Source organism: Apteryx mantelli, chromosome 10 (genome assembly GCF_036417845.1).
Source record: "Apteryx mantelli isolate bAptMan1 chromosome 10, bAptMan1.hap1, whole genome shotgun sequence".
In the NCBI taxonomy this organism is placed as follows: Eukaryota; Metazoa; Chordata; class Aves; order Apterygiformes; family Apterygidae; genus Apteryx; species Apteryx mantelli.
Genome location: NC_089987.1, coordinates 20,488,774 through 20,510,468, shown reverse-complemented (window position 1 = coordinate 20,510,468; position 21,695 = coordinate 20,488,774). Strand labels below are relative to the sequence as shown.

General features: G+C 38.1%; 1 protein-coding gene across 2 annotated transcripts in view; it reads right to left on the bottom strand.

Annotated features, from left to right (window-relative positions):
* Positions 1-5,547: 5,547 nt before the first annotated feature.
* SLC6A2 (solute carrier family 6 member 2) overlaps positions 5,548-21,695 on the bottom strand; it is a 74,636-nt gene continuing 58,488 nt past the window's right edge. For both annotated transcript variants that reach the window (XM_067302912.1, XM_067302911.1), the window contains 4 exons: positions 15,019-15,119; positions 10,641-10,808; positions 7,981-8,052; positions 5,548-6,341 (listed from right to left, as the gene is read on the bottom strand). In XM_067302912.1, coding sequence (XP_067159013.1) covers positions 6,318-6,341; positions 7,981-8,052; positions 10,641-10,808; positions 15,019-15,119 — 365 coding nt within the window. In that variant the 3' untranslated portion in view covers positions 5,548-6,317. The remainder of the gene's footprint in view (positions 6,342-7,980; positions 8,053-10,640; positions 10,809-15,018; positions 15,120-21,695) is intronic.

Sequence of the window (21,695 nt, the reverse complement as noted above, 5' to 3'; positions counted from 1 at the left end):
CACAAATGCAGGTCACCTGCCTCTTGGCAGTGACTAAGAAACAAGACAGCTTTAAGAGCCCACTTAAGGCTTAGTAACTTCCTTAGTTCATTGAATTTATTCTGTTACCTCACTAAAGAAATCCAGGAGCCTTTGTTTAGCATTACAGCTAAAGAGGCACCTTTAGAAAGGAGAAAGGCAAAACACACCGGTGGCCCAATCTTGCAGTCAGTGCTTAAGCAAAAGGCCCACTGTTCTCAACATCAAAAGGGATGGCGGTAATGGTTGGTTGACGTAAAGGCTGCACCGTTGGACTGAGATCTGAGCCTTACCTGCCTGATCTGGTGTTCCCCGGCCCAAAAAAGGCTAGCGCTTGCATCTGGATATCTCACACATTCTCCTAAGTTGGTTGGTTTCATTGAAACAGTCACGGCTTCTGTGTTACTTCTAGTCTTCTGGCCATCTTTTATTTCTCGGTGTGCTTTTGTTTGCTCAAACAGTGATAGAAGTTTGTCTAAATATATTCTTTTTAAATGGCAAGAGGAAAACTGATCAAATTCTGTTATTAAAAGCATCTGTATTACCCAATTAACATTCTTCTGGCTGAAACATTTTTGTCTGCCACCTAGTTCTCTATAGTACTCTATCTGAGGCATGTAGATGCATCTAAATTTTGTCTCAGGTGATGAACAGTACTGCCTGGCAAATCAACGACCAGATGATCTTGGTCCTATGTTGATATTTTTAGTAGTAGTAATGTACAAAATATTTGAAATATTTCTGCCTTGGAAAAGTTTCTCTGTACATGGTGTACAAGTTTTGTCTGCTTAAGCTTACTTAGGGGGTGACAAAAACACCGTAATTGCACTTTTTATCACAGCTAAAGAACATGTGTGTGCTTACTCGGTCATTGTGAGTGGTGGTGTCCGATTGTCAGCAAAAACTGCCCTTCAGGAATATGGATTATAGAGGGAAAAATGCTCAGTGAAATGTCTCCATTGAAGTCTGATTTAGAGGAGAGTGAAATAGCTGAACGGAAAAGATCATTTCCACAACACAAACACTCAAAATTAATTCTTGAGGTATAGCTATTCCATGCATGTGATCCTCTGTGAAGATGAGTGATGTAGAGTCAGAGAAGTAATGGGGCTTCGCTGAAGGCTTACCTTTTGTAAATTAAGTTCTAAACAGTTCTCTGTTTTGCAATGTGCTGTACTGGCATGATCTTTACCTAAGGAAGCCAGCATGTGGCTTCTACATGCTACTATAAAAAGCATCTTCTGGCATAGAGCACATACAAATAATTTTATGCCATTCTCAGGTACCAGCTAATATTGCTTTAATAAATGAAGATCTCTAACAATTTGGGTGTCCAAGGAGCTCACTGATTCAGTCCTGCATGGTGGTTTCTGGCTAGCATTGCTCAAAATAATCCATGTGCTGCTTAGCTGGTGTATAGATACGAACCTGGTAAGGCTGCATCAAGGACCTGTTTCTGACTTTTGTGATGTAATCTGAACAGTTTTGCTTCAAGTTTTAACAGCTTGACTTATAACTGATTAGCTAGCTTAGGCTACAGGCACCAATAGCAGCATGGGCAGGAATCGGAGGAAGGGAGACTGAGAAAGTCTTTTCCTTCAGAGGAAAGTTTCCAGAGGTGTTTCCAGAAGACCCCTCTCTCCCTGTAATGTAATCAACACTCTAAACTTTGTTTTTCAAGGGTTTTCAGTCTGAAACATCATGTTGGCCTCTAATTTAGGGAGACTGAGTTCTTGCATATCAGCTGACCTGTGGACCATAAAAATTCTTAGCCCTGAGAAAATAGTGTGATAGAATAAACATTCTACTGCCATGAGAGGCTCAGGACATGCACGTGATTACTGCAGGTAGATTATGTGCTTTCATTTGTTGAGTTGTGATAACTGTCTTATGTGAGAGTCCCTCAGGCCCATTTTAAAATGTTTTAAATTGAGCAATGCAAATAAGACATTGTAAGTCTCTAATCTCTTGAAATTCCTGATCTGTGGTTTATATTTGGCTCTTAGGAAAGAGATTGTTTGCCAATGCCTCGTGAAATGTAGCAAATCAGTCCGGGATACTGGATGAAAGCTACCTACTCCCCCAAAAGCAAGTATTGGTTAGCGACTACTCTGAATCAGAAGAAATGTAAAATGAACATTTAAAAACAAAATAGCTTTCTACGTGCCCCCTTCCTACAACCTAACAGGGCAAAATAAACTTAATTCATGTCAAAACAATAGAGTAAGAAGTGGATGTATATACAAAATGTTTGGGCTTTACTTTTTTAATAATACCATTGAAAGGATATTTTATCTTGCTGAGAAGAAATGGCCAGTTACAGGGAACTTCCTCTGGGAAAATTACATACAACATACATTGCACGTGCAGTTAGGGAATGTGTATAATAGTAACAGCCAAGTATTTCTCCTCCTACATTCTATATTTAAAATACCATGTTTGATCCTGGATTTCCTGCAAAGTCCTTCACTGTGGTAAGATATCTTTCAAGTGTTGCCAGTGTGTATGCCTCAGGACATGACAGAACACAAGAAAGACACTTCATGGTTCAAACAGAGGCCAAACGCTAAATAGCACTAGTGCTTTTTGGACTGCTGCACATAGAAACACACTGGGTCCTTTCCTAAAAATCTAAATCTCTGGAGTTTTAGTAATGTAGCTATAGAACATGACAAATATTTGAAAAATTATCCTGCTGAATGGCAGCAGAAGGCATACAGAAAAAGGTAGATCTCTCTCCTTGGTGCTAATTAACTTTCTGTTGCTTGATGAAACAGTAAGGATTACAGGTAGGTCCATATTTCAGTGACAGAGAAGAAGGTAGGGCTGGTCAGGAGAGAGAGGCTAATGTACGATCGCCCCTTCCTTTATCAGATTTTAAAAAAGATTTTCAAGACAATATTTTCTAGAGCTGTCAAATGAGCTATTTAATTGCTTCCCTCAGTTCTTCCTACTGGTTTGCCACCAAAACTGCCAACTAGCAAGCAGATGATACTTCATCTTAAATAGGCTTGTTATCAAAGTTTTCCACGTTTGGAAGTGGGCATCTCCTCCATCAGCATATACTTATCTCAGGATTTCAGGAGAGGCTGAAAATCCAAAGTTGGAGCTCAAAGTCATTCTTTCCCAAAAGAAATCTAATGTAGAAGCAGGAAGTATTTTTGGCAGAGTGGCTAAAAGCTCACAGAGACGATAGAGCATGGGAAAGGTGGTGGTAGTGGCAAAGGAAGGGACTTTAAGCTCTGCTAATCCTGAGGTTTCTCCCTCACTGAGCTTGTGACTGAGACAAATGGCACCCGTCTATGTGTTATTTTGGGAGAGCACCAGTCCCTGGAGCCAGTCTGCTCCCCCAAACAGGTATATCTGAGAGAAACAGTTGCTGCTTGGCTGGAAATTCAAGAGAGACTTAAAGGAAGATTTGCAGTTAAGAAATGATGTGGGTGATGAGCCTGACTGAGTGATCTCTTTAACTACAGTGATTGAAGAAAAGGAAGGTATCTTTGTGACATTTCATCCTTTCCATATTGAAAATACATTAGGAAGCTCATAGCAGGTGCCTATAAGGAGCTGAGTGCCAGAGCTGTGACTTTACTGGGCTATTTGTCTGTACCGTATCACTGAGTTGAGGAAAGGAGTATAATCTGGTCTTCACAAAGCTATTTTTCTTGAATAGACATTAGTCTGTGTCTAATGGCATCACTTATCATCCAGGAGGCATGAGGTAGTTGAGCATCTTATTCCATGGAGAATTAAGGACATTGTTCTCCATCTGTGGGACAGAGGAATGTCACTGTGTTATTTGAGAGACTTCCTCTGGGCAACACCTTTGCACTTAAAGCCCAGCTGTGCAATCCCTCAGTATGAAGTATTTCTTTTTCATTAGGACTATTCATGGTAATAAGATTCCCGCTATCCCTCAGATTTGCCTATTGTCTTCTGTATCAATTATAATTCTTTGCCTATAAAATCTCAGAACAAGATGGCAATAGTGCAGCAGAGTCCTGAGCTATAAATACTAAACTTAAGTTATACAGTAATAGAAATAAAAATAATGTAGTGGGTAACTGCTTTAGGAGTTGGCATTACAAATAGTCAACCCCCAACATGCTGGGTAAAGCTGATTTCACTCCCAACTTCACCCTGGTTTTAGAGCAGAGTGGTGATGAAATTTAACTTTCCATATGTGGGTTTTGCTACAGATGGGTGGGTTTTCACAAATGAACACTGATGCAGGTTGTTAGCATTTATGATCACATGCAAATCAAACAATGTAAAATGTGACAGGCCATTAAAACTCCTCGTTAAAGAGCCCCCAAGACTTTCAAAAGTTAATTATATCTATGCTAAGAAACTTTTGAGCCATGCCAAGGCATGACTGAAACAGCTGTGTTATTGAAAAGTAAGGTTTATAACAATGAAAAGGTGATCCCTATGGCGTTTAGCAAACAATAAAAATGGAATTAAGTATGGAGTTGGGGGGATGGTTCTTTCTTTGAAGCACTCAACATTTTCACTGTTTGGACTCTCATGTCATTATAAAACTAACAGCAACATTTGAAACTCCCTTAATATTAAAATATATTTAGTAATGTTATTGGCCATCAGCTGGGCCAGAAAATATGACTTGCTTTACGATTAGAAGACAGCGTCCTTTGGACTTAAAGCCCTGTTTAAATAAAACCACTGCCTTGTCTGCTTTGTCGCACAGTCTCTTAAGCAAGAGACAATACTTGATTCATTCTAAAGTATTTTATTCTGTTTGGAGGGAAAGTATGAATAAAGAAAGAAGAGTTTTCCCTTCCATTATTTTGGACAGAAATCAGTGTTAAATGGGAAGGAACAAAATCACTTGAAACTTTTAAGTTGGGCTATTATAAAATATTTTTTTCTTGTATATTTAAAAAAAAAACCCATCATTTTAAATGGTCCTTTAAAAAAGGAAGCACTACATATATTTAGAAGGTAAGAAACTGAATTGAATGTGTAGAGGCAAAAATATTCAGAGGTAAGGTCCAGAGGTAAACTCCAGGCTGGATTCAACTGAGAAGCTGCTGCCTCTAAAAATTAGTATAGATCTAGTGGTAAGTATAAGAAGTAATTCAAAGCTACTGAGTCTAGTGGTCAGTGGAAGGATACTACAGTGATAAGTAATGATAGAGAACAAGAACAGCCCCCAAATGTAGAGTTTGTTCTGTGTCTTCTAGCTTGCATAATGCTACTGGAGAGAGAGAAGAGCAGGAGTAGGTTTAGAGCTGAGTATGCCTAAAATATCCTTCTAAGGTACTCAACACAGTCTTATGATGTTTTGGTAGATGAATCCAGATGATATTATAATAGCGTGCTCACAACAGCAGAATAAAGCCAAAGTTTGGTATTTTGGTGCCTCTGGGAAGATCAGCTTATTCTAAAAATCATTATCTCTATTCCTATGTATTTTATATACTGTACATTCTTTATCTGGCACAAAAAATAACAAAACTATTGTATATAAGTTGGCACTTAACTAAATAAGTCTGTAGAGTATGGATCTTATGATAAAGCCATTTTAATTGTTGACATAAGGGAATACGTTTCAAGTACAGTGTGGTATTGAAGTGTATTCTGTACTCAGTAGCCACAACAGAAATTCCATTCCTGTTACTCTTCAGCTTGTATAACTAAACTGCACAGAAAATGGCATGGACATATACAGCAAAGACAACCTTCTTCACCAAGAGAAGAGACTAATAACAAACCACTGAAAATGAAGAACCGAGTCTTCAGTTCAGAAGGATGCAAACTCATATCCCAAAGGATAGTATGGCAAGAAAGCTAATGACATTAATACATAGCTAAAGTCGCTCTTTTCTTACAATTGAGATGTGCTCTTTCCTTAAAGGTCTAAGAGCCTTCAGGTATTGTTGTTTTAAAACAGATCGTGGCATGAATATCTGAAGTATTATTACTGTCAGAAAAGTTTAATACACTTCTCCAGGATAAAAGAGCCTTTAACTTATGACTTTTCTCTGCTCCCCCCTCCTCCACTTCTACCAATAGCAAAGCTCACAAGTTTTGGTCATGTAGGGATCTCATGGCACCAAAAGATATAAGAAAAATTAAACTCAGTCTTTAAAGATCATTTGAAGCCAAGTAATAGAAGGAAGGCATTGAGAACAGAGAGCAGATATCTTTCCTCAAAGAGTCAGTAGATAAGCTCTGAGCCAGCCTGGTCCAAGCATAATCGAGGGAGCTTTGAACTTGACTTTTCTGTATTCCCAGTTTAGCTTAACGTATTGGCTTTTTCCTCAACCTGTCAGCTGTCATATTGTTAGCCAGTGCTGAAGCTGTAAGGAAACAGAAGTGATTGTTTAACATTATTGATTCAAACAATAGTAATGGGAGTTTTCAAGACATTGGTTGACAAATGCAGAGTTACAAGGAGGTCTCAAAATAACTGATAGATTTTAACTAAATTCCTGTGAATTCCAGTTGGAGGTGAGAAATGTTCAATATAAAGATTATTTAGTCATCTCTTGGTTCAATTTTAAAACTCAGAACTGCTGAATAATATATATATATATATATATATATATAAGACTTCTATGCTAATTTAGTTAGGGTAGTTGGTTACAAAGTTAAGATTAACAAAGCATTAACTATGCTTTAGTAATATTAGCAATAACAAAGCTATTCCTAGCTGTTCTTTGAAGGCAGCAACAAATTGATATAAGATGCCTTAGTGTTAGACATGTGGTTTTGAGGGATCATTAGGCATTTGCTTCAAAGTACAGTCTCTTCTACTCTAAGTGAAATTCATTTGCTTCTGTTTCTGCCATTGCATGTTTGGGTTTAAACGACCAGACCTGTGTAGGAACAGTGGTGTGTATCCCATTAGCACAGGAACATCTGCCTCTGAAAATGAAGTTATTACTTACAGCTGGAGCATTAAAAGTCTCTAGATAGCTGAGGGCAGGGAGGGGGGAATGAGGAGGCAGGAAGGGGTGCTGTGCTACTGCGTAACCTCACATAAATTGTGGTCATGAAACAGGAAGCCATTTCTTCCTTCTTCCCTTCTGCATCCCATAAATCTACATTTGGATTATTTCCTTTAAAATACAAAAAATATTATACTTCAAACAGTATTCTTTCCCATTATAGTTCTTAAGTTTATTTCAAAGTGAACAAAAGGCACATTTTTTGATTTGTTTTTTCCATACAAACATACAAACCACCACTATAAAATCTGGGTCATGTTTTGAGGTAGTGTGCATAATTCTAGCTTCTTTCAACTCTGAAGGCAGAAAGTGGTCCAGCATTAATAACTGTACATGCCTCATATTTGCATCCTTTTTATCCTCTACAAAAAGGAGTTGTATCAGTAAGCTCATTCTATTTGCTAAAAGGAAAGTGCTATCTGGAAACCTATAGCATATTTTTCTTTGCTGCTTAAGGAGTCTCCAGCAGTGTTTTCAGTCAACTACAGGCCTGTGGGGAAAGCAGATCCATCTTAGTAGCATACCATTTCATCAGGGCCATTTTGTTGAAGCTCTAACACTGATATTTAACTATTTAGCATGCCTTGATACATACTTGGAGTTTAGAAAACGTGACTTCAGATTGCTGCGTAATGACTGAGGGAGAGGATATGACGTGTTCAAACATGCCTGATGATCTGGAAATAAATTCATCCCTTGATGAGATTTCACTGTATTCAGATATGACCTAAAATACTGGATACAAGCAATCTGTAACCTTGTGGGTTCTGCTTAGTCATTTTTTAGTGGTGGAAGGAAGGTGCCCAAAGCCTTCCAACAGTTGATGCATGTGATACTGAGCCTCCTGCACCGCATCATGCTGGCAAAAATAAAGAACCACCGACCTGTGAAAGGATCCGCGCTGAGGAGATTGGTGCAAAGCTGCAGTGGTTGCCAAAGACGGGAAAGGGTTGGTAGCAAGAAGAAGCATGGTGAAAGTAGTACAAACCTTAAACTGCCTGACACTTCCTTGAGCCACAAGATGGTGTTCATTTTCAGGTGTGATGCAGTAAGCTAGCCTCTAAACCAGAGGGGAAGAAGAAGAAAGAAAAAATCAGCCATATGAAGTGGGATTATATCTGTAATTATGGGGAAGTAGTGTGAACTTTATTTAAAACAGTAACTTAAACCTTTAATATCACCGAGTCATGAATCTAACTCAGTCACTGAGAGAACAAGCTTATTATAAGCCCCTTGGTATTAGTCTTTAATATAAGGAGCAACAGTAGAAAGCTTATGCAAATACTGAGTACAAATATTTAGCAAGTGCATATGGAGGAGAATGCCAGGAACAAGCTGGTATCACAAGCCTTACATCCCCCAAATTCACACTTTTCTTGAGCCTTGTGTCAAAATGGGATTAGTTAGTTCCAATGGCAAAGGAAAAGGGGCAGTGACTATCCCCAGCTCACCCCCCTTGTCCCTCTGGCTGTCCCTTTGGTTCTGTTTGGTATCACATTCAGATTTTTGGTTTATCTTGGACTTTCAGTTAACTTGGGGAGTTCCCGTTAGACTAAGTGCATACCTTGCCCCCTACTTTGGGTTTAATAGCCACAATTTACTCCATCTTAGCTTATGATAGCTGTATGGGTGTAACATACAAGGCTTCTGCTGTATTTGTCATGAGGAGACTGAAGACCTGCTGTCCATGTGAATTGCAAAAAAACTTGTTAACACTGATTAATGAGAGAATGTAAATTTGACCAAAAGCTTGTGTATCCCAGTATCAGTAAACCTCTGCAAGCTGGCAAAAGCCTGTTGGGCCAGTACAATCTCTTCTTGGACATTTAGCTGCCACTGGAAAAAGGAGTTTGTAAACCCATGGGAATGGAACAAAATAAAGGGCTTAAAATTGCTGGAAGTGAAAACCAGAAATTGTGCACAGTGTAAGTGAGATGGTAGAGCTGATGAGAACAGGATGGGGGAAGAGTGGTTCCCACTTCAATGCTTATGTCAGAAGGGCACCTAAATGATGTAGCTGTCACGTTTCAGAAAGAAAGCATCTTATCCCTTTGCATCTGCCAGGTTTCTGTAAGGGGGATGTGTCCTATCTAGGCAGAGGTGAGATCCTTTTTCTGTGTAATTCTGTGTGGTGGTGACTTGCCAAAGAGTCTCAACGTCTTGCTACAGCCTTGTATAGCCCTAGATGTAGTAAAGGAGAGCAGTGGAACTAGATACAAGTTAGAAGGCCGATTAGTTTAAAAAATGACTATCACTATGAAGGGACAAAAGTTGATGCTGTACAGGAGTGAAGAGTTTTACTTTCTAAACACCATTAGAGGCTTTAAGAGCACAGACAAGAGTTTATAGTGACAGTGATGGTAAAATCAGTATGATCAGTGAGCCTTAATCTTGTGCCATTCTGAAATGTTAATTTGAGTAAATTGTGAGGAAAAATAGATGCAGTTTTTCCACTTAGAAACCAGGTTCTTTTTAAATAGAACAAAAATATATTAATATTACACATGCACATATAAGTGATGTTAAAAGAAGACTATAAAAGTTGCAAAGTCAAACTTCTTACAGTTAGAAATTATCAGAATTAAGGTTTCTCTAATTTGGTGCCTTTTTATTGTATTAATGCCTTTAATGACATGGTCACAAACCGTTTCTCCTTCAGAGTTTCTGCTTTATTCAGTGCACAGACTGGGTGTACTCTGTGGGTGAAGTGGGTTTGTGTGGTGAAAGATGCTGCTCTCTAGTATCCTGGTTCTCTCACCGCAGTAGGTGAAAAGCAAGAGGCTAGATGATGAATCCATAAGCTGTGCCTATACCATAGGATTTAGGAGCGCTTCTGGATTTCCAAATCTGTTTCAGCACTTTGGTCCTATCTTGACTATAAATAGTTTCTTCAAGCACTTTGATATCGTAGCAATGATCACAATGGAAAGATCTGCAAGGAAATTAATTCTGTCCTTGGCAGAGAGTTGAAATAATTTCAGTAAATAGGGAATAGGGACACAAATTTAACGGGGGGGGGGAATACTGTGTGGCTGCTTTTAAAGACAGAGTACTGGGCTAAATAGGATCTATTACTCTGACCCAGTAAGGCATTCCTTATGTTCTCAGTGGATACTCATTAAATGAATGCAGCCCATCCTGCACACAGTGCTCCTTTGGGGACCCTTCCCAGCATGTAGTTATGTGGTTAGACTATTATAATGCTAAGGCAGGAGAGATCTGAATTAACTTTAGAGTCTTGTGAACTGTTATATGTACAGCGTAGAGTGATAAAACATACCTAGGACCTAACTGTGTTCAGGTAGAGCAGCTGCATGAAGACCATACCTCAGAGCTGAATATGAAGATAATATATTTTGTATATATTTTTTTGTTAACAAGGAAAAAAATCTCACCAGTTAGATTAATTATATGCATCATAAATTAGTACAATTTTTAAAATTATGGTGCTTTCTGGAAAGCTAATTTCTGTCTAGAAACTGGAAGAGGATGCACTAATCCTACCTTGAAACACCAATCCATCAGAGAGCTGGATCCAAAAGGTCACTCATAAGTAATATGTTTGGGGAGCAAGAGAAACAAACTGCCAACTTACATCCAGTCATTTCATTACAACACTTCAAGATATTTTGCTAGCGTTCCACTTACTTCTTTAAAGGTCCCACGTGCATTCATAAATTTATAGATAATATAGGCAGGCACAAGTATCATTGAAGATAATGCTATTCCCCAGCCAATACGATTTGCCCAGAGAGGAAAGGTGTAGTCATCGTACGTCAGAGGTTTGAAATTTATTATGCTGACTATCACGACAAACTAAAGAAGAAAGAATAAAAAGAACCATGGTTTTGAGATAGGAAGAAACTGAGTGGAATGGAGAAGAGATTTCATCTGTTTGATTAGGCAGCCACCCTGAGGGATATTTCAACCCAACTTCAGTATTTACCTTCATCCTGTCTACTTTGCCCTTTGCCGCTTAAACTGTGGAAACTCTTGATCCATTTACTTGTACTAACAACCAGTTAATTCTAGGTGCTCTGGACAGAGATTATTGGTGGGAAGATCAGGTGACTGTTATTGCCTCATTTAAACTAGTAGTGTTAGGGAGGTAAAACAAAGATTCTGTAATCAAAAAAAAGCCTCTTCAGGAACTGTTTTTCTCCTTGTTTCCCAGAGGCCTAAGGTTTCATTTTCTTAGAGAAGTTTTGTACCCATTTTCCAGTGAGAAGCATGATGCAAACTCCAGCATGATACATTTACTGGGGAAAGGTCATGTGGTCTTAAGGCCCGGAAAACAGAAATGTTACGTATACCAGGGGCGCAAGAAGCAAAGTGTGGGGTACTACCCCATTTCCTTCCTGTTAAATCTGTGCAGGTTATGTGCAATATGCAGAGCTCCTTGATTTGCTTCTCTGGACCTCTATATTCTGTTCCTTCTAGCAATTGCAAATTATAGCTTGAGATTGGACTTTCAAAGGCTACACAAGGTGAGTAAAGGTACAGGTTAAAGGAAACCAATAGTATGAAATCCCGTTAATCAAATATTGATTTAATTTAGAGATTTTTTTGGACGGTGTTATACAGCTGTAGAAAGTTTTGAGAAAACACTCTGAGGAGATGTTTCCTAATACCAGATATCTGGATAGCCTCAATTTCCCTTCCCCTTGTGGAGAATTGTGTTTTGCATTAGGGAAGCTCCTAACGATAATTATTTCCAAATTATCCTAAACTACATATATCAAGTAATTACAACTGAATTTTTTTTGGCATTTATGTTTATGGTGCTTATAGCCTCAATCTCTTTTGGTGAGGCACTCCATATGCTTCATACAGTTGTTGTGAAATGCTACTGCTTAAATGAAGTGATCAATTTGCTTGAATTTTGCATTTTTAAATTCTAATGAGTAATAGAAGACTGCCTTTTTTCATCCTAATGACTATTTTTATAGCTTTCACTTATTAATTAAGTTAATTTTGGTCAATTTAATTTGCTTTATTTTTCTAATGTGTTCAATGCAGAAACCAAAAGATAGGCTATAAAAAGGTATATTTAAATTTACTTTTCCCCTACAAATCAAGATTGTAATGTCCTTTAGAAACTTGAGAATACCTACAGTCATAACAAAACTGCATACAAAAGGTAACAAAAATACCCTGGAGTCAGGATCATGAAGATCCCATTTCCACAGGTTTTAAAATATATCAATACCCAATAATTAAGTTGATGTGTCCCAGTTCTAATGCTTTCAAATGGAAAGAAAATGTGTGTTATGGTGGTGGAAAGATGCATCACTTACACTTTCACTAGGACGCTTATGCTGTATCCTGTAACTTATAAGCTTCTGTAAGAAGGCGTTGGGGCTGCTTTCCCCAAAATTTTATGCGTCCTGAAAGCTTAGACTGAGAATCACATCGGTTTTTGCTAGCTAGTTTGCTAGAGCTTTGCTCGAATTTAAAAACTTAAACTTCTAACAGTCTCCTAGTACACAAAAACTAAGGATGTTCGGTGCAGCCTTTTCCCTTTCTAAAACTTGTCAGCCTCAGTTTGAAGTGCTGCAGGCTATAGCTCCATATTAAGCTTCTTTACAGAACAGTGTTGAGAAGGCTAATACCTGCTTGCTAGATGTTTAATTAACCGATTAATTGGGGCCATAAAAAAAAAAAAATTGACAATAAATTTGGGCCTGAAGGCTGTGTCATCAAAGCCTGTCCGAGCTATCTTTAGATATTGGGTACATCAATACTGCTTTAAGAAGCACAGCTTTAATGCAACTAATATCCTAAAATCAGTGAGGTCAAATTTCCCTATATTTACCCTGACCTTTTGATTTACAGATAAGCCTAGGAGACAATCCCAATGTAAAATTGTAGTTTTGTTCTGAACTGAATCTTTGCACAAAACAACCAAATGTTCACGTTTTAGGAATTTTTTTCCAAATATAATGAAGCATTTGTGTGTTTTTCACATCAGGCAGCTTACAAGGTATATTTAATACATCTCTTCAGCGCTTCAAACAGCTAACCACTGGGAGTAATTGCATACAACTTATTCCAAGGTGTCACTCCACAATTGGGATCTTGGTGTCCGCTAATGAAATATGAATTACCATTGAAAGATGTGTTCTAATACACATATTACAAATGGAATGATTTTTAGTCAAGTAGTGTTCCTGAGTATACTGTTGCAATTTTTGTGTTCAGAGACAAAGCACACGTAAAAGGTTATGTCTCAAGAGGTGGTATACATAATACAGGCTTTGAGAGAAAGGGACAAGTTAAATCTAGTGGTAAATAACTCCTAAAATGTTTTCATCTTACTGAACTGATAGGTATAATCAATAATACATGGTTTGGAGCTACTGAAAAGACACCTGGAGGAGCAGATGACTTGCAATAGCCAAAGATCAAGTTGATATGAAAACAGCGTATGTGTTTGTCCCTCTCTATCACTCCAGTGATACAACCAACACTTTGGACTTTTTTTTTAGTCTGGTAATAAAACATCAATACAAAAATATAAAGGATACTGACTTTTTTCAGTTACTTTTCACATTTTATATTAAGCACTTACCTTGTCACATGCTAAGTTCAATTACAATCAACTTATTATAAAATAATATCAGAAAATCTGGTGATAGTCTGAACTTAATACTTTGTACAAAGATAAAAGTACCCATGTTTCAGAACATACAACATCCATTACCAAGCACATTAGGAAAAATATCCTTCCTGGGTAACTCATCGCATGACTATTTGAGTTATTACATCATCCGCTGAAACATCTGCTGTTGATTGCTGTTAAATTTAGAATAGCCTGCCATCCTAATACACCTTGACTCAGTGCAGGAGGGCAAAGTCTGTTAGTTGTCTTTAAGAAAGTGTTCTGCAATCTGGAACAACCTGAGTGTCTGGAAACATACTTACTACCCAACACACCTCTGTGTAAAGGAAGAGATGGTTGGTTTGTTTACAATTTGATTTGACATCTGCTGGCCATTAATAAAAGCAGAATGAGCAAATCTTGAAGTAGAAGGTCAAGTGCATGGTAATGAGCAGCAGATCCAGATTACAGAAAAGTGGATCAAATGTAGTTTCCATCTAGCCACAGAACCTCTGTGAGAGAGTCTGCAAAGCATCTAATTACTGGAAATAGGAAAGGTTAACCTGGGATTTGATTGCTTTAATTAAAAGTGTAATTTTTTTTCTGTGTGCTTATGTAAGGCTGGTATGTAAGCATTGTTTAGTTATTACTTAAGGAATTTGAAATTCTTTGAGAAGTGTGACCTGATGCATTCTAAGTAATGGGTCTGATTTGATTTGGTATAAAGTGGTGACATTTATTTCATTAAATTTCTCTCTGTTTTTTTTACTAACCATTTTGTATAATTTTTAGGCCCTACAAAATTTCTCTTTTTTGGAATTACTCTGTTATTCTTGCTTCCAAGATGAGGCTAGCCACAGGAGGTTGTGGTTTTAAACTGAAATCCGTAGCAGTTGAAATGAGAATGAGGAGGGGTGGTGAACCTGAGTTATGACACTCATGCCCTTGTTTACTATCAAGGGAGAGTAAAATTATGCAATGATTTAGTGGTATGGGAATTTCAAGATTAATGACTTTAAATCACAGGTGGCCTCAGAGCCTTTTTCCTCAGCACAAACTCTTATCCCTGCATGGTTTTATTTTCTAGCAGAAAGATTTGTTTTTAATAACTATGGATGCTGGGGGATGCACTGTCTGAATCTAATTTTTAGTGTTTCCTGAGAAAAGCTACTTCCTTCAAAGCCTGCTAAAGTGAAGGAACAGATGACCACACCCACAATTAGCTCTTCCTTCACAACTGAAGTATTTTGTATAAAATACCATCAGTGCCATGGAGGAGAAAAAAGAATTAAATTGTTGTTGTCTTCTATTTGTCCTGACAATATCAGGGATAACAATGAGCATCTTGCTCTTGATACCTACTCTATATTGTAGGAAGCAATGTACTAGTATTTCTTCCATGATGAAATAGTTATCAACACTTACCAATAAAAAAGCAGGGCTAACAAATTTCCAGCACAATCTCCAGTAGAGGCCTGGCTTGAAGCCCATCATCTGTTGGATATCTTCACTGAATCTGTCCACACCTATGAGGTAAATGGAAACAGAAGGGATGTGAACATCAGATTGGCATAAATCTGAGCTGGTCATGTTGGTGGCATACCCAAATATTAGCTGCTGCTCTTTTCAAAAGTGGGAATGAATGACTTCCAAATCAGAAGAAATACAGGGCGACAACATTGGTCTCCTTTCAATGAATAGATCCGTCTTTGACTTCAGTATATCTAAGACTTAAATGTTCACAAGCATTAAAGATCTGTTGCAAACAGCATTACCATTGAAAAGGGGGATTTCACAAATATCTAGCAGTTAAGTTATGAAATAGAGACACCTTTCCTCGTTATGGTTGTGAACTGTTGTAACCTAAGCACTCAGCGCTCCTTTATGAGTACACTGAAGGAAAACCCAGACCTGTACACAAACTGGTTTCTAATAAAGAAGTAGATTGACATAATTCCTAATTATCCAAAGGAAGCTTTATTGGCTCTCTTTAATGGCATACCTCACCTTTTTTTCAGTGTTTCACTAAATACCCCAGAATATGCATTATGTCTATAACAAATGTCACTTCATCTTTTATCACCTCTTCAAGGAACTGGGTAGGCGCTTCTGTTACGCGTAAGCATGTACAAAACTATAGCAATGAGATGCAGGTGGCCTCTTTTAGAGTATCCAGTGTGCTTTTATATCAAATAAATTTCTAAAATTGTCACTGCTGTCACATCTTAATATCTACTAATTTAATGTAGCTGTTGTGGTAGATAATGGCCAGAGAGGAAAAGAGAGTTGCAAATGCCCTCTCAAATTAATCAAGTTCTCCCAAAGTCTTTAATGTTCCTTGAGTATCTGGTCTGAGATTTTTCACATTTCAGTATCTTCATGTTGATAGTGTGTGTGTTTGTACGTCTGCATAATTTAGTGCTTCTGAAAGTTGAAGTATTAATAGGTATAAAAATGAAAAGGAAAATGGAAATGCTCTTTTTGAGCAAATAGTGTAAACAGCTGTAGTGGAAATCTCTTCCCACAGCTAAAACAAAGGAAGATCCTTTGCAGACTCCTATTTAAAAACATTATCTAGACAGTGACTTCAAAATCAGTGAATAGTTCAGGCTATCTCAGGCCAGTGTGCAAATCAAAAGTCTGCTATCCTGGGCTCCTCAGGACATACTGAGTTCTATAGCAGTGAATGAGAGAGAGGAGGCATTTCAGGTGGGTGTCTCTTCCTTCCTTATGGCTTCACAGATTTAAATCAGCATTATGAATTGCATCTCTGAGTACCATAGGAAGCCCAGCACAAGTATAATGTGTGTCCTGCGAGTGGCTCTAGTCTGGTCTGGCTACAAATTTTGAGTAGTCTACAAGTGCATTTCCATGCTTTGCAGCAAAAAACAGTCTCAAGCTGTCTGTATGTAAGAGGAATGTATCTTTTTACTCTAGTAATATTAGTTCATGATAATTCACATTCTTTGGACTTGATTCTTTTCTGGAAATACTGTAGTCTCCAGTGGGACATTTTCCATCTTTAATATTTTTTAATTTAATATTTTAATTTGATATCTTTTGGAATACATATTTCTGCATTAACTGACAATTGGCTATAATTAACTATATAAAGCAAATATGCCTTTTACAGTGGTAGGACCACATCCATTTGAATGGTAGTTTCTTCCTTGTTTTTCTAATTAATTTTATTCTGGTTGGATTTCCTGATATGAGATATTATCTTGCAAAAGTTTCATCTAAGCCCAGACTATTTTCCCATTGTTTTTTTATAATTGGATGATTACTGCTACTATCAGAATGTGGAAGAAATGTCCCACTCAGAGTTGTCTTTAAAAAGAAAAAAATCTCTGACTGTAAGTCTGGAAGGTATTGGCTCAGAGGTAGGTATTTGTCTGATCAGTGTAACGTGTCATGTCAAACTACTGGTTTGTAATATGTCATTATACTAGAGAAATGTTTTCAACAAGTTTGCCTTTAATTGTGAACCCTACCAGGCAACCAGCAGAAATGCTGCTTTTTGACATCAATACTTGTTTGTTAGGGATACGGTAAATAGTTTACCACATCAGTTGCTTCTCTTCCTGGGGATCAGATCAGTAGCATTTATTTAATTTAACATATTTAATTAAATAGACAGGACAACTTGATTGACCCTTTACATTCAGTCAGAAATGTATTTACCAGCTTTGGACATTTGAGTGCAAACTTCTTTATTTTTTTTTTCTACCCAGTATTATGAACAGGTGAAGCAAGGTATCAAAATCTAAGAAACAATCTGCAAATGCTCTTTGAGTTTAATCGGATTCTATTTACAGTGCCTTCTGTGAACTTTAGAGTGACTGAATTTCAAGTGCAGTGAATCCTGAGAGTGAAATTCATCACTGTGCAGAAGGTCAAAGACAAGGACTAGATAACCTATGAATAAAATTTTTGGAAGTCCTGGACAGACATACCCAGAGCTCAGATAGTGCTTTATGGTCTATTTCTACTGAGAACAAGAAACAAATAGTCCATGCTCCGACTGCTTTTTCAATAGCATGCTTTTTTAACACTATACATTTTCAGATCACCATCCTAAGAATCAACCTGTAAAGTAGGACTTAGCTATAACTGTATATGACAGTACTTAGTGCTTGGGCTTTCTGCATTTCTTGAAAGCGTTTACCCAGTTTCCTTGTGATTCTGTGAGATAAGCCTACATTGTTGGTGACTCCTTCGGTCACTTCAAATTACTTGCCTGGAGACTTGGTCGCCAGTATGGAAATAGTCTCCTTGCTTTTTCACTGAAAAACTAACGTATACTTAGAGTTTATGATCGGATTCTGGTTCAATACACTAACCCCAAAGAGAATTTCAGTGTAATTTCTGAATTATGTAAACATTGAAGCTGCTTGGGTATGTCTCTCTGGGTATGTAATTGCTCATTAAACAGCACAGAAAATTTGGCCTATTCTATCTGTAAATCATACTGCTGTGTCAAGGGTATTAAATCAATAAGCAATAAAGAACTGATTAAGAAGAAAGTGAAAAATAGATTTGGCTATAAATGCAAGTTATCCTCCTAATAGTGGAACAATGTTCTTTGAGCTCAGTGATGGAGAGATCAGAGTTCAGATGGGATGAAAGTCTAGACATTGCCAATACCTTGCGCCCTGTCTGCCTGAAGACCTCAGCAAGTCATTTTGCTGTGCTCAGTTGCACAGAAGCTCCGGTGCAGTTCCTGGCCCTGAGGTGAAATTGCTCAGCGGCTATAGCAGAAATATTTTAAGGGCATGTTTCCAAAAACTAGTGTCATGGCTCTGACACTCATCTGGAGCCCTACAGGCAATTTTTGTATGTGTTGCTTTCTCCTCCTGTCTTGCTTGACTCTGCACACTGATGTGATGCATAGTATTCTTTTCTAACCTTGGATTTTTTTTTTCAATCTGGAAAGTTAAAAATAGTAATAATGCTGTATTTAAACGAATTTAAATGAAACCAGTAAATTTAAATTTATCGACTTAAGTAAAACCAGTAAATCAAATTAACTACACTGAATAAGAAAATAATAAGAACTATTAATAGCAATTACTCTGTTAGAGAAGTCTTTTTAGCCCTTCTCTTTAGCCCTTCAATTTATGACCATTGTCTTTTGTCCTCCTATCACGCACCTAAGTGAAAAACCTGGCTCTGTTTTTCAAAACCTTCCTTGTATGTCCTGGAAGGCTGCTACCAGGTCCTCCCTAAGCCTTCTCCAAGCTCAACAAGTCCGGTTCTCTTGGCCTTTCTTGAGAGGACGTGTGCTTCAGTCCCCCGACCATCTTGGTGGCCCTCCACTGGACTCATCTTGAGTTTAATGTATTTTTGTACTGGTGGTGCAGACCAGGGGACACAGTATTGCAGGTGTAATCTAGCAAGTACCAAGTGAAAGGGAGGAATGACTTAATGTCCTGGTTATGCTCCTGCTGATAGAGCTCAGTAGCTGTTAGCCTTCTCTCTGCCAGCTCACACTGCTGACTTGCATGTAGCCACGTCCCTGAGCAGCTCTTCCTTGATTGCAAGTAGCAGATCCAGAAAAGCGTCACTCCTGGTTGCACATCTAGCACCTGTGTTAAGTTACTCTTGACACCTTCTCCTGTAAGAACCAGGATCTGATCTGTGCTTGCCTCGCTTGTGTTTCCATTCTGTGCAATCATACTTCGTCTTCATTGTCTTTTGTGCCAGGCACATGTATCAATACAAAACCATGTGAGCAAAGGATGTGTGAGAGCAGTCAGTACTTGATTGATTTCTCTCTTTTCCTTTTGCAAAGTCAAATAGTTTATCTCAGATTTTTTCAGATCAATTGACCTTAAGGGCTGAAATTTCAGTCTAAAGGATTTTCTTTGGAAAGGCTTTCACTAACTGAAAATAATAGAATTGAGGCCGAAGATCATTGCTAACTTGTACGGAACTTTCTCTAGTCGTTCGGGGAGATGCTCATGTTAGAGATTCTGACCGAGCAGAGATTTTCCTGCAAGGGAAACTGAACGGCAGATTTGTATCCCAGGGAGAGCTGTCTGCCTTTCCTTAGCATGTGTATCAGAGGAGTGAGCTCAGGGTTGCCCAAGAGGAAAAATGCTAACAAGCTAGCAGCCTTAACTGAAATACCTGTCTACTAAAACAAACTGGCTCCTCCTCCTCTTATAGGTTCAGGTGGTGTTTGCAAGCAGAAACTTCGCAGCTAATGAACATAAGTTTATTGTGAAGTAAATATAAAAATTTCCATGTTTTTTGGTCTGTGCCAAAATGTCGGAGCCTGCCTTCAGGCTGGCTTAGTGTTTCTGCTGGGTCACTAAGGCAACTGGGGTCTATCAGGAAAAAAAGGTGGACGAGATAATGCCAGATTTAATCAGTCAGAACAGTTTAAATAGCACCCGAGGCTGTAATAAGCTTTTTTTTATAAAGCAACAGGTCATATTGTGTCAGTAAAAGCATCTATCAGCTGCTTAAGACAGATGAATAGATATTTTTCCAGTTAGAGGGAGAGAGAAGAAGGGAAGGGATGATGAAGGACAGAAGTTGCAACAAATAAATGAAACCTGACTAAGCTTGACCAGGTTACTCTGTGAACCACATCCAAAACCTAGCCATTGTAAAGCACATTAAATCCTATTTTAATAGCAGCGAGATAATAACTCGCACTTACTGAACAGTGGTATTTTTATACCTCTGCTTCTAAGCTAAGCTATGATCACTCTTCCACGTTCAGCTCTTATACATCCATTAAAAACAGGTGCCTGTAAAATTAGGTGCCTTCACTTATTTTGAGAGAAAACAGCGGATAAGCTGCTAGCTCCATGTTGATGTTGGAGGACAGAATTAGCACTTTAAAGCTAAAAAAAATTTTGCTTTAGTAGGTTGAACAGCTTTACACAGGGATACCATTCCTTCAGCTCGCTCACTCCTCAGCAGTTTTTAATTGAGAGGGACAGGACAGAGTGACTAGAAGAACAGTGATGTGGTACAGATGGGGTAAGTCAGTGACTGACGGAGGTAAATGGCAGCGAGAATGATAGTGTCTAAGGACTGACTCATGTTAATTATAAACACTGTCTCTGAGTACAAATGACTTTCGGAGGGAGAACAATCATATTGGGAATCAGAGCAGCTAGTTCAGTGCAGACTTCAGGGGGAGAAGGATTTGCAGGCTGCTGTGACTTTTAAACCCTTATAATGAAGAGAAAAGAGGTGTGGCAAAATAGGAAGGTATGACATGAGAATTAAGAGAAGATAAGAAACTTATAGCCCAAGAAAGTTGATTAAACTGAAGTTTTGGTGGCAAACAATTTCAGACACAACCGATGGTTTGGATCATTGCAGTGAGCCGACTTGTAAGACCTCCCAAGGTTTTCAGTCCTAGATGGGTCGTTGAGTTAATGACAGATTTTTGATTAATTTTGCATTGCTGAACCGATTATCTCTTACCTATCTAAAAGATTTTGGCTTTGTATTGCCAAAATATTTATGATGCCTCTGAAGGAAAAACAGTATCTTCTGAAAAGGATCTCATAAAATGAGGAGAACAAATTTAAAACCAAGCCAGCAAGGAGGAGCCTGAGTGTGTATTGGGTTTTGAAAGTGGATAAGCATAACTGTTAATGGCAAGTGGTAGTGAGAGATAAGTACTGAATTTAGAAAGATAATTTGGAAGCATGTTTTCAAAACTTAGTATCTGTGAAGGTGATTGGAAACTCATTCAGTGAGGTTACAAAGACAGCTGTGCTGACCGTTTGTATTTGCAAATTAAAGATTGTGTTTTTTGGAGAATATTTACATACTGGAGAAATTCTCTGGTGCCATACTGTAGGGCTGTTCACTTTAATATTCAAGGTGACTATATGGGATCTTTGGAGGAAATCCAGAAAATTCAGCTTGAAGAAAATGAGATATTCTTTTGGAGTCCTTATAATTTTACTAACTCTGTGACAGGATGAAGAACTGATAGCATCCTCCCCGAAAGAAAGAAAAAATGTTTTTTACCATTTCTTTAGCAAGATATGCCTAATTCAGACTGACCTAATTGTGCCCGATTTTTTTTTTCTGCATGATTTGGTGATTAACAACATTTTGTAATTTCC